Source organism: Streptopelia decaocto (genome assembly GCF_964273445.1).
Source record: "Streptopelia decaocto genome assembly, chromosome: 17".
Taxonomy (NCBI): Eukaryota; Metazoa; Chordata; class Aves; order Columbiformes; family Columbidae; genus Streptopelia; species Streptopelia decaocto.
The window spans coordinates 10,385,779-10,399,179 of record NC_138672.1 but is presented as its reverse complement, the minus strand read 5'-3'; the positions used below and the strand labels follow the sequence as shown (position 1 = coordinate 10,399,179).

At 49.0% G+C, this 13,401-nt stretch overlaps 1 protein-coding gene across 7 annotated transcripts in view; it reads right to left on the bottom strand.

Moving 5' to 3' along the window:
• DAB2IP (DAB2 interacting protein) overlaps positions 1–13,401 on the bottom strand; it is a 145,512-nt gene that overhangs the window by 81,455 nt on the left and 50,656 nt on the right. For 6 of the 7 annotated variants that reach the window (XR_014185618.1, XM_082068139.1, XM_082068133.1 and 3 more), the window contains one exon: positions 10,226–10,344. The exons of the other annotated variant lie outside the window; for it this stretch is intronic. Coding sequence is in view for 5 of the 6 variants with exons in the window: in XM_082068139.1 (XP_081924265.1) it covers positions 10,226–10,344 (119 nt within the window). In the remaining variant the exon portion in view is untranslated. The remainder of the gene's footprint in view (positions 1–10,225; positions 10,345–13,401) is intronic. 7 annotated transcript variants of the gene reach the window in all.

The window sequence follows — 13,401 nt, the reverse complement described above, 5'->3', positions numbered from 1 at the left end:
TACCCACTCCATAGGGCTCAAATGTCTGTGTAAATGAAGCCAGGAGTAACTAGTGAAAGGACGAAGGATTGAGGAGGTTAATTTTAGCTAGACTTACTTTCCTAGATGGCTCATAGAGCTTGTAATGGAATGGAGATGCAAGAAAGCAATTAAAAGAACTAACTTAAATAAATGTCTGAGTGCTGCAGGTTTGCCAGCATATACCTCTAAATCCTGCAACGCAACTGGGCTCCTTCCCCTGGGGACTTTCTAACAACCTTTCAGACATCAGGATAATTATTGCAAAGTGTGACCCAGACTGTGGTTACTGCTGTAATCAAGAAAACCCCTTGAGGTTCCAGCATTAGACACAATCTCAGCAGTGAAGCAGCCTTTCGACGGTTGGCCAACATTGTGTAATGACTAAACCGAACGTTCCATTCTCCGGGAGCGGGCGATGCACCCACGGGTTGGAGCGATGCACCCACGGGTTGGGGCCTCGGGGTCCGCGATGGATCCGCCACAAGCGGGAGCCCAGAGGAGACAATGGAGAGAGACAATATCTACAATACCTACAATACCTACGTGCTCTTGCCATCGGGCGCACACGGCCGGTGACGCGCCCCTGCTCGGGCAGCCTGGGCACCGCTGGTCTCTTGCAGCATTTTCTAAGCAAAACTTGCCCCCCGATGTTTCAACTCCTGTTTCATCTCCTTGAGGACTGCAGTGGCTCCTGGGGCACATGGAGCTTCCACTGCTGGGATAGAAATCCTTGCTTGGTTCTAACGTGCAATCTCCAATTTAAGCAAACAGGGAATAAGGAAAGAGATGAAATGCTAATTGCAATCCGGATAGCTCCATCTTCTCTCCGCCCCCCGCTAACCCTCCTCCCTGCTCCCTAATCCATCAGGTCTGAGTGATGCTCAGTGAATAATTAATTCTGAGTGAGCTGGAGAGGTTTCCTGCCGAGTCGCTGCAGACGTGACGTCCCGCTCAGGAAACGCGGGAGCGCTCGAGTTCCCCACCGGTGCCTCTGGGTGTCCAGCACCCACCGGGCACCTCCACGCGCCCCGTGTCACCCCACTAACTACACCTTGTTGGCCAAACCCTCTGTGCTCGCCAGCACAGACAACACACGCTGCCACGTTTACTTGGAGCAATGGTAAAAGGAATAGTGAAAATACCACAATATAGGGTAACCATGAACAATGCCATGACAGTCATTAAAAGTATTAAGGCAGAGCAGTAAAGCAAACATTTCAGCATGTATGAGAAGAAATAAAAAATGCTGCTATGGGGTTTTTGACCCATGCAAACCTGATATTCTGAAAGCACGGAAGTTAAAACGAGAGCTCCCAAACAGGCAAACACTATCGCTCAGTCTCCTCCGCTGATTGAGAATGTGAAGGTGTATGAGAAATGACACCCTGCGAGTGTCTCCCCCCTTCACAACAGTCCTGAGCTGAACCACCAACACACACACGATCCAGACTCTTCTTACTGCAGAGTCAAGAGAACTGGATAACTGAGAACGGGCCCCAAAGCATCTGCGTCCCCCCGGCGCCGGCTGCACGATCCCTCTGTGTCTGGATGGAAACCCAGCGGGAGCCACGGCTGCGCAGGTGGCACCGCGGGGACACATTCCCCTGGTCAGGGATGTCACACAGACCACGGGGACACGTTCCCCCGGTCAGGGATGTCACACAGACCATGGGGACACGTCCAGTCAGGGGATGTCACACAGAGCCCGTCCTGCCGCCGGGTTCACGTCCTGCCAGGTGGTGCCCATGGGGATGATGCCCAGGCAGAGGACAAACAACAGATGCCAGGATGAGCATTCAGTTCAATCAACAGAAGCAAGGTATTTTAAAAAAAATTTGCTCTCATAAACAGACAAAAATCCTTCTCTCTCTCTCTCTGCACACATGCACATCATTTCAATTAATACTGTACAGCAACACAGAACCCCCCGATGGAACAAACGTCCCCACGCAGCAAGGCCAGCACACTGAATGGGGGTCGGTCCAGCAGAGCGATGTGGCTGATGTGGCCCAGCACACAGCACCTGCGGGGGAAGAGCCGCACGGCGCACGGGGACGTGTCACCTCCAGCAACGGGGCACCGAGGCGCTTGGAACCGTGAGCAAAGGGGACAGCTGGATAGAGCACCTATGGCTTTACCATTATTGCTACATCTCCATCATTTGTGAATGAATGCCACCCTCCCGCACACTATCAATCCCGTACAACACACGCCACATCCCTCTCTCATCTAATTACTTATATAACACACATGGATTAAAGCTAAATTCATATTTCTGGCTTTAATTCAAACCGGTTAAGTATTTTTAAACAAATTGTATTTTAATTCCAGCTAAAATGCATTGGTTTAATTCAATTAAAATTAGTTCTTCTTTTCATCACACCTGACCTGAATTTTGCTGAAGAGAACCCGGGACATTCTGTATTTGTACTGAAAATTAAAACTACAAGCACTGCTGAGCGGATGAATAAGATCATAATATCAGTATCTTAAGAAGATCTCCATATGTGAACAATCTACTTGAAATGTCCCTAATAATCATTTGAGAAGAGGCTCCACATCAGAAGGCGTTATTAAGGAGTATGGTGAGGAGGAAGGATAGAGCAGCGTGTTTTTCCTCAGTCTGGTTTTTCCTTCCCTCCTCCTGATGGATGAACTTGACATCGTTATTGTACATTCACAAGTCTCGAGCATCATTATACCCGGTGCTGCGCACAGCCAAGCGCCAGCAGGGAGCTCAGCGCCCCGGCGCCTCCGGCCACAACCAGCGACTGTGCGACCGCCGAGCGTGGAGCTGGGTAACGGGAGCTGGGTAACGGGAGCCGGGTAACAGGAGCTGGGTAACGGGAGCTGGATAACGGGAGCTGGGTAACGGGAGCTGGATAACGGGAGCTGGATAACGGGAGCTGGATAACGAGAGCTGCGCGTCAGCCATCGGCGTCTCCAGCTCTCCGAACGCCGCCGTGAAACGCGGTTGTCACTTACAACTCTTCATCCCTCACGCTGATATCCCAATCGAGGTTTTGCAGTGTTTCAATAAAGAACAGAGCGAAACGTGGTTTGAAACATTTCTTCCTTCCAAGAGAGAAAGATATTTATTGCTAATACTAATTAGCAATAGAAATGACAGAGCAGGGGAAGGAAAGATTTCATCCGTCAAGCAACGTATCTACCCTGTGAGGCAGGAAATGCCACTTGGACAGATGGAAAACCGAGGCAGACGCCGGGTGGGGATCCTGTCCCTCCCCAGTGTCTACACGGCACCAGGGGTGGAAACGGAGGGTCCAGATTGACATTCTTTGTCACTAAATGCAACCGCACGCTGCCACTGAAAGGAAAGGTCCCTTTTCTGCCATCTTCCCATTACTCTGCAGTTACATCAGTTGGTTCCGTGCCCTCATCAAAGAGAAAATCACCCCCTAAAGAAGAATTTCCCCTTGAATTAACTTGCCGACCTCCCTAAGGCTGCGCTGCCTGGACCTGCTGCAGGGGAGCACGTGGGCTGGGAAAACCAGGCTCATCTTCTTCCACTGCAGAAACGTTTTCATCAGGAACTGTTGTCATTGTATGCCTGGCACAGAAGTATCTTAGTTTCTATTGTCAACAAATAGTCATTAAAAAAGCAAACAGAAGAGTCCAGAACTAACAGAAAGTGTCTTCAGCTGTGCTGATGGCATTTTCTTTCTCTTTTTTTTTTTTCCTTTGAGTTTATTGACACGAAGAGCGATGCTAATGTCATTGCACTGAAATTCACGCACATGAAAATCTTACCGGGGCAAAATCAGAATAAACGGTCTGTCTGGAAACAAATGCAAGGGAGTAGCAGGATGTGTCTCTGATGTGATGATTATCGAGACACCATCAGCCACAGGGCGACGGAACCATCACCCCGCTCGGAGTCTCTGCCCAGAGGACCCGAACACAACTATGTGTTGTCACCCCGAGGTGCACGCGGATGCGCCACAACGTCCCGTCTGCCGGGCGACGGCCAAGCCGGTCAATAAGATGTATCCAGGCTGCGAGAACCGGGGAATGAAAGAGAGCAGCCTCCTACCCATTAATCAACCTGCTCCTCCGCCGCAGGAACAATGCCTTCCGATTGTCGGCATTTACCAAACATCCTTCAAATGCTAACCATCTGCAGCTGTAATACAATGCTTTGATAACAAACGTCAAAAAGATAGAGCATAAAATTAACTTCTCCTTATTTAGTGGGTTTAGAGAAATGTGGCTTCACGCTACACTAATTCAGTGCCCTCAGTATGAAAACTCCCCATTATGATGTCTCATCAAATTAGAGCCAACGATACAACGATGTCATCTCTATCCGCACACAACACTATATTTTGTAATTAAGCAGGACAGTGAAACAATGGCCTTGCTTATAGAGAAAAGGTCAGGAATGCAAAACATATTTTTGCAAGCTAATTGTAAGATGCATGAAGCCAATTATCCCATGGCGCTGCGTATGCCTGAGCAGGAGGGATTTTATCATCTCGCTCCGTGACTCCAAGTCGAGCTGAAGTGCGAGCTGGGCCCTGTGGGGCACCATGCTGGACCCTGTGGGGCACTGTACGGCCCTGTGGGGCACCATGCTGGACCCTGTGGGGCACTGTACGGCCCTGTGGGGCACCATGCTGGACCCTGTGGGGCACTGTACGGCCCTGTGGGGCACTGTGCTGGGCCCTGTGGGGCCCTGTGGGGCACCGTGCTGGGCCCTGTGGGGCACCGTGCTGGGCCCTGTGGGGCACTGTGCTGGGCCCTGTGGGGCCCTGTGGGGCACTGTGCTGGTTGTGTGCGCTGGTAGGAGCTGGGAAGTGGAGAAATGTGAAGACAGCTATTAAAATGATCCCAGCCTCTTAGCCCTTCATGGACATTTTACTACAGCTTGGAAAATTTCTAGGAATTGATACGGACTCATACTGAAGATATCAGATACAACCTCCCGTTGAGTTAGGGAGTTTGAATGTGTAGGATACAGGGAAGTGTTTATGTGGTTTTTCCGCGAATATCAATACGTTTCCCTCAGGTAGGCTCGGGTACAAACCACGGATTCGCACACCTGTGCAAAGCCAATTTACCAGGAGGAACAGTCCCCTCTTGGGGCTATTCAGTGGCTGTGGGGCAGCGTGTTGCTGAAGGGGGCTTTAGAACAAATATTTCTATATGCACTGGCTGGTGCCATCGAGCTGAACCTTGTAGATACACCACCTGTATAAGGGAACTGTACAGTACTTTTACAAAGCACAATATTAGTCCTTCTCCCATATAAAGGATTATTTTTTTGTTTCAATGCCTTCCCCAATAAAACTTCCAAAATCCCATTTCCATTAAGAGCATTATCCTTTTAAAAATATTTGAACAGCGGTTTCTAAACTTCCTAATACCAAGAGAAGAAGATGAGGAGCATAAACAGTTTCTGGGGAGAACCAGTAATTTCCTCCTGCATCTCTCCTTCAAAGCGGTTCTCTCTGATTTCACTCCAGCCTCCTAACACAGCCGTTAATTAGAAATCAGTAATTAACTTTCTGGTTCAAGAAATACTTTGCAAAGGAACCCCATTAAAAGGCTGATTTGCATGTTTCAGGACCAAGTAGCGTCGGTACAGATGCAGGTTTGTGGCCGCTCTGCATCCTCAGCCGCTCCCTCTGTGGGTCCCTGGCTGGGGACAGGGGCACAGACTGTGCACGGAGAGGAGGCTGCTCCATTCTGACCTCGCTAGATGTTGTATTTTGCATTTCAGCTTCTCCACGCGGCCCCGAGAGCCCCTGGAGCGCTCTGGGCTCTGCCCGCGTCCCGGCTCCGCAGGACCAGCCGAAGCAAGTGGCCACTTCTTCATCCTTCGCAAGGTTCTCATCGAACTCAACCAACTGCATCACGCCTAAAAATATTGGGCATATCAAGTATGTTGGGAATAAACAAATGATAATTAGATCTAAAAGGAACTCACAAACTAAGCTGACTGTAAGGGTACAGACATTCCTAAGTTATTGATGCTCTCCTATTGCATCAAAGTAAGCTTGGTGAACGTTTGCAAACCCACTCAGCAGGCGGCATTAGCTCTGGACTAGGAAATAAACGCACGGCAGTACAGGACTCGTGTGCCTCCCCTTCCCGGGGTGGGTTATAATGAGACATTTTTGATGGGATAAAAGTAAAAGTAGTTTAAAGAGGACGTGGCATAGTGCAAGCCCTGGCTGTTATTAATGCACGGCTGTACCCCTTCCAAGGCTGAGGCTCATTTAACAATCAACCATATGCTCAGACTTTTGCAGTGCCAAGAAAAAGCTTAAATAGAATGTTATCTTCTGGAATTACCAAAAACCCCTTGCAAAATAATCACAAATGTTAGTAATTGAGAGTCGCTCAGCATTAAATTAATTCTGGGTGCTCTGAGGAGTGTCCCCAGGACCGATCGGCTGGGGGACCACGCAGAACACGGGTCACGCGGAACACGCGTTTCCCACCCACGCAGGACGGGCCGGGGGGGTCGGGTCTGTCCGGGGGTGACAGCAGCAGCGGAACATCCCGCACCCCGTCCCATGGCACGTGGGAACAAGATCATGTATTTAGATTTCTTTTTTTTATCAATGCCCATATAAACCTACTTTCTAAATTCCTGACAAAGCGCCAGAAATGATTTTCAGAAGACAACTGTACCGAAGTGACAGCAGTGACAGGAAAGGTCGCTACAACAAGAAACCAACCAGAAACGCACCATAATTAACAACTGCAGCAGAACAACCTTCTCAGCGGCTGTGACACATGGGGATGCAGGGGACACTGTCAGCAAAAAGCCACTTCGCTCAGCTCTAGCAAGCGACCGGACCAGCGACGAACGGAAAGGAGCACTCGTTGCACAATCCTCCTTTAAGCCTCACATTGATACGCACTGATTGTACCATGTTAACGCACCTCTCGTCCAGAGTACCAGTTATACTGGGTCTGATTTTGCTTCTCTTATTCACAATCAATAATCGTATTACTGTTAGTGTAATAGGACTCATAGAAAAAAAAACAGTATGCAAAAGAATGGCAAAATTTGGCCAACTACATCAATGTGAACCCCACAGTAATTTACTCAACTTGGTGCAGACCCCTGATTCCACCTTTTTTCAAACAAAAGGTCTCTTCTCAGTCAATGTAAAATCCAATACCATGAGAAACAAGCATGTTTTTTCTACAAACATCAGCTCTGCGTCACTATAATCAGTGTATTTTCATATCACATCACTCTGAGCAATTCCTCCTGTGTTCTCCATTGAGAAAATATGGTTGGGCGAGGTTTTACTAAAGCAGAACTCTCCAAGTTTCGTAGCTGCTGTGAACACACCCGCACACGTGGGGCAGAACCACAGAGAGCGGGGACCCGCGCCCCGGTCACCCCCATCCCAGAGCCGCCAGCCCCTCCTGGACACCCCCCCGCCCCCGTTTATAAGCTCAGCTTTGCAAGACTCCACTGGAACCAGCTGCTCCCTATTCCCAGACTGGACCGGCCCCCAATTACCAACGCGACTCCGAGCTGGTGCCAGCGAGACCTTCTGTGACTTTCCCAATGTTTCATGTTATTTCCTTTGTTATAAAAGTCACGCTGTAGAAATTCCTCACTGTTGTAGGAGGTAATACTTTTCCATTTTAAATGCATGTGCTGTATGTAAATGCACACACAGGATAAAAAGCATAGATAGGTTTGTTTATATCCTCTGCTCTGCATCCACGCCACGTCCAGCTTGTTATCTGACTGTACATGTTTACACACGTATCATATACCCGTATGCATCTGCTGTACACAGTACAATAAAGAGGACATGCAAGAAAAGGAAACTAAGAGACACAATACAGTACCAATTCAGATACACAGAAGCCAAATAACAGAATCATTTATGATCTACTATAGCTCAATATTTCCACCTTGAGTGCTTTGATTGCATTTAATGCCCTATTCGTTTTTGCTACGGCATCTCCGGCAAAAATTCTCCAAAGCTCCAGCACAGACGCTGTTATAGCGGCTACTTCCATGAGCAGAGGAGCAGCTCGCCAACAATCAGCCTGGATACAAGATGGAGTCAAGAATCAAATATTTAAGAGGCAAATATTCAGATACCAGATGCTTCTTTGAAACAGTCCTTGGATTTCAAGACAGACAAGGAAACACAGCAGAAAATGAATGAGAGACCGAAAAGACTCAAACCCCTCCATATACAGAGGTGAGTGCATTGTGCATCTTAGCAGATGTGGATGGGAACGTTCAGGAAGATAAAAAACCGAAACGTCGATGCATGACAGAGAAGCCCAGCTGCTGCTTTTCTTGCACCTCTGCGAGAGCACCAGCACCAGCACGATGCTCCGCAGGAGGATGCTCAGGCGCTGGATCTGACCCTGCTGGAAAGGCGGGGTGAGCAGCCGCTGTCACACAGCGTCCTCCGGATCGGGACACGTCCGTGCACCGCAGACCGAGCACATTCGTGAGCGTAACCTGCCCAATGGAAGCCTTTCATTGTCCAGTTCTAACTGCTCACACCAGCAAATCCTTGCGTTTTATTCAAGGCTGGCGAATGGCACCTCTCCTCTAACCCACCCTTTCAGCTCTACATGACAATGCACCACAGCCACACGCTGAATCCCTTTAGAGCAAAGTTGCAGCAAAGACGCCTCTATGTGCGCGGGCGCTGAGCCCAGGGCTCCGGCGCTGCGAGGGCAGGACGTCGCGAGGCTTCCTTTGGGAAAACGACTGTGGCTGCAGGGCTGGCCAAAACACTTCATTCCCACGTCCTATACTGCCAGTTCACAGGGAGAAACAAAACTCATCTAGGTAGGAAGAAGGCACTGTCTAATCTGCCTGTTCGTGGAGCGAAGCGGCAGCGCTGCCGGAGTTCCCGGCCGCACCGGCTGCTCTGCCGTACGAACACAGTGCCCTACTTGGAGCAGCTGTGAAAACTGCAGCGCCGGAACCAAACCAGCTCTGTTCCCTGACAGCAGCCCCTGAAACGTCGCTCTGCACAGTCCTGTCACTTGCAGGATCCAGAAGGAAAATCTGAGGAGGCTGCAATAGGTCAGGTAAGGAAAAACGGAGACTGCCAATTGTCATTTGCCGGCTTCAGAAAATCACGACCCCTCCAATGAACGAGTATAGTTAAAACTAAGTAAAAGTTGTCATTGCTCCTAAAAGTGAAGCAGTTAGTCAATGGGTTCTAAATTACCCTCTTGATATTTTTAAATGCCACTGCTACAAAACGGTTACATCAGTGTATGTCCAATTTGGCATCATTTTCAGATACAGACTTTTCCTGGCACTTCAGTACTTGTGTGTCATTCCCCAAATGAGTCACGTAAGGTTGAAAGATCTTCCTTTTGGAAGCAAACCCACTCGTTTGTTTCTGCGGCTGGAAATGCAGTCTGTCTTACCCGACCATGACCTTCATCTGCACGTGAAATTACACATAAATTTACCTAGAATGTGCGTCTGTCCAACGCGCACACTGACATAAACCTACACATATATAAATACAAACAAATCCACTAAAAAGCTGCTATATACTTTCTGACTGAACTGAAGAATAAACCCAAGGTCTCATTTCTCCTTCGCTTGCAATTTGCTCCGGTACCGGCCATCCCATGTCAAACGCCTCATCCGACCCGTCCGCACGTTCCTGCGCCGCATCCCCCCCGGACCCAACGCCCGTCACGGCTCACACGGAAAAAGCAGCTTCGGCCCCACGCCGAGAATCCCTGCGTGTTAATGCCGGAGACAGCGGCTCTGCTGGAGCCGTGTGTGTGGGGAAGGGGGATTTGGGGAGATTATGGTTGTTATTGTTCTATGTTACTGTTCATACGACGTGTAACCCTGTAATGTTCAGTGTGGTCCAGCGTGAGCGTCTCTCCCCTCCCTCCCTCACCTGCATCGCTTGGCTGTGGCTGCTGCATCTCTGTGCTATTTATACACTGGTGCATCAACTTAGGATTTATTAGGGAAGATAAAGCAGAGCAGTCAGGCTTCTCTGTACATGTTACTCAACCTAAAAAGGGAGGGCTTGCACTGCATACTCGGCAACAAATTAAAATTACCCCTCTCGCAATTAAGCAAGTCTACTTCTATCACAGATGTGGCCCTTGCTCGGAGTAAGATAAGCAGGATATTACCAAGACCTGGAAAAATCGACACCCTCATCCTCTCTCACACACCTTCCGAGAAACATCCCCTTACCTTTCATTGTCCACACTCCTGAAGCCAGGTAAAATGTGCCGAAAGCTGCTGTTCCTGTCGAGCTTCGGTTGGCTCTTTGTCCTTTTGATGGAGCCTTTAAGCCGACGGCTGAGGAACCCCTGTGGGGTGAGACAAGAATACTAAATTACAACAAAAAGAGGGGAAGGAGCGAGCGAGCGCTGCCCTGCTCTCCTGCCCCCCTGCAGCCCGCCCGTGCGGCTCCCTCGCTGCGCGGCTGCCGGCAGCGCCGTCCTCGCCAACATCTGCTCCCCGGGCTCGCCGGGGCCGGGCCGCTGCGGCGGCGCGAGACTCCCCGAAGCCTCCGTTGCCCTGGCAACCATCAGCTCACATAAAAATACTGTCTGAAAGACAAGGCTCGCACATCGCGGCTCCCGACGCCGCGCGAGGCTGCGGCTGCGGCGGCCCAGCCCGGGCGCGCACGCCGCCCACTCCCCAGCCAGCGGGAGACGGGCGACAACTTCATCACCGGGTCAAAAACCCCCAGATCTTCAGCGGAATGGACTCGGGTGTTTTAGCTACATGTCAAAATATCCTATAGCGTACGTGTAAACACGGCATATGGACTTGTCAGCTCCAGGCAGGAGAAAGAGGGGAGAGAGGTCTCTTTACAGGAGAAAGAGACCTTGCGCTGAATGTATGGAGCCTTCTCCTCCCGCATGGAACACCGGTCACAGTTCCTATAGCGCTCCACAGCAAAGCCAGCACTAAACGTTTTAATAGCAAAGCTTCTAATGTGTTATTTGCTTATTGTTAGGAGTTAATGTTCTACATAATCTGAACATTACATTTAATCTCTTGGCTAAATAAGGCAATAAAAGTATAATACTAGGATGGCGTCCAGCATTTACAGATACGAGAACAGTTCAGTGGGTCAAGCACGTTAGCCGGAGAAAGCGGGGTAGCATTTCAAAGAGATTTGGGGGTGAAGCTTGGAGGAGTGTTCCTTTCACACGCGGTCATACCAAAGGAATAAATTAGCTACATATAAACAAGCTGGCAAAGCCCTGCACAACCTGAGTTCTGCACGTAAATTAATACCCTTTCTATGTCTTGCAGGAAGATAATCACAGTCTGGCTTCTCCCCAGCCTGTCATTTGTGCTGTTCAAACCCTCCTTCCCACCTTGGACGTTCATGGCTCACACTGGGTCTTCCTCAGCTCGCAAAATCTCCTGGGGCAACCTGTGCGGCTCTTGCTATGGAAGCGACTTTCCTGTTTGCAAGTGCATCAAGAATTTGAAACATCTAGATAAGCAAAGGTGTTTCACATTTATTAAGTGCCACTTTACTTACAGGCGAGGTATGTAACGTGCATTCATGTGGACTGAGTATTTCTCCGGGAGCTATTTGCATGATTGAAATAGCATCATGTACGTAACACGGGCCATCAGGTTATACACATCTTACTCAAAGCCAACGTGTAAGGTAACAAAGCTCTTGTCGGAAGTTTTTTGTCCATGAAGAATACCTTTAGAGAATTTTTATAGTACAGAGAAATGACTATGAAATAGCAAATTTGAGGATGCGCATCATCTAGAACATCGCTAAGATATTTCCCTCAGTACTCAGACCTCAGCCAGCCTCATATTTATGATCTCCATGTGGTATCAGCCTCATGCTCATGGTATCACTTTGATATCAGCCCCATACTCATGATATCACTGTGATACCAGCCTCATGCTCATGCTATCGGCTCTTCATGCTCTTGTTCCTCCGGCTCCATCAGGTGTGCTATGGAGACTGACCAGTATTTGCTGGGAAGGAGAAGATCTAAAATACGCAACTGGCCAATATCCTGCAATATTTCCCTAAGCGCCACTGCTGAGCAGTTTGTGCCCAAAAGCAAGAGACTGGACTTTCTTTATCGCCGCCAGCCTGGCCAGAAATCTGTCATCGTGTTATCAAGCCACTTCTTCATACCCAGCAATAGCTTTGAACCCTAGACAGGGAACTGATACAGAAAATACCAAATACTTTCTGTGGGAAATGATCGCAGCGTTCTTTCACTACCTTGTATTTCACATCTCAACAACTGCTGGATGACTCGTGCGGGATGTGGAAATCAGAACTCAGGGCTGCGGTACGACGTGACTTTCCTTCTGCTTCCCATTGGTTTTCCATTCACTGCCACCAGAAGGAGATGACACTGTGCCATGTGCAGTTTTCATTGCCAGCTTCCTTGGGAGAACGGTATGTCAGAGATTTTAATGCTGATAAATTATGCTGCTATAGCAATACTTTGCACCTCCACAGATCGGAAATCTAATGTATGAATTTCTGCCTTCTGTAATTTTTAGATGGAGGAAGAAAGAAAGAGAGAGGAGTTGGTGTCCCCAACCACGAGAGAGGGAAAATCCAACCTGGGGTGTGAGCGCCGTGCCTTCCTGGTGAGATCATAAGAACATCACCCATTTCTTCTTCTTCATTTATAACTTTAAACAGCATTTGATTCTGATCTGCAGACAAATGAGGCTAATCCTGCCCTCTGAACACCGCCTGCTCCTCTAGCCCAGCTGCATTCTTGGGAGTTCCGTAATTAAAGTATTGCCCTCTATATTACACGCTCTTTATATGCTTTTCTGTTTATATTGAGAGCTTGTCCAGGGCAGAATTGTGTCCTCCTATGTGCAGGCAACACTCACCACCAGTAAAACACCCTAGAAAAGATCAAACTACTAACAGGGAAAGCCCCTCTGAGACACAAGTGTCTTGGAATCAGGATAAAACCCAAAAGAATGAAAAAATAGCTGCAAAACCATTGCGTGCCCAGTGACAGATGGTGACACAAGCTCAGACCCTACCGCTGCATGGGCTGCGCTCAGACCTGCGCTCCGGCATCCAGCTTAGAGAACAGACACGGAGCTCCAGCCCTCGAGCCGGCGAGAGGGTGAGGCCGGAGCTGGGGCACCCGAGCTGCTCCTCCTGGTAAGTGCTGCTTAGCAACACTGCCCTGCTACGGCACAGCATTAATCCAATTTGCGGTGTCATTGGAAACACTCGGCTCAGTCCATTTGAAAAAATCAGATGAAGATGCGCTGGCGTCCCACAGGTCACCAAGGGGACAGTGCGGGTCTGTCTAGGTCAGGAAAACTGGAATTACGTCAAATGAGAGGCACTGAGGGTTAATTACGAATATGGCAAACCTAATACATGCAAG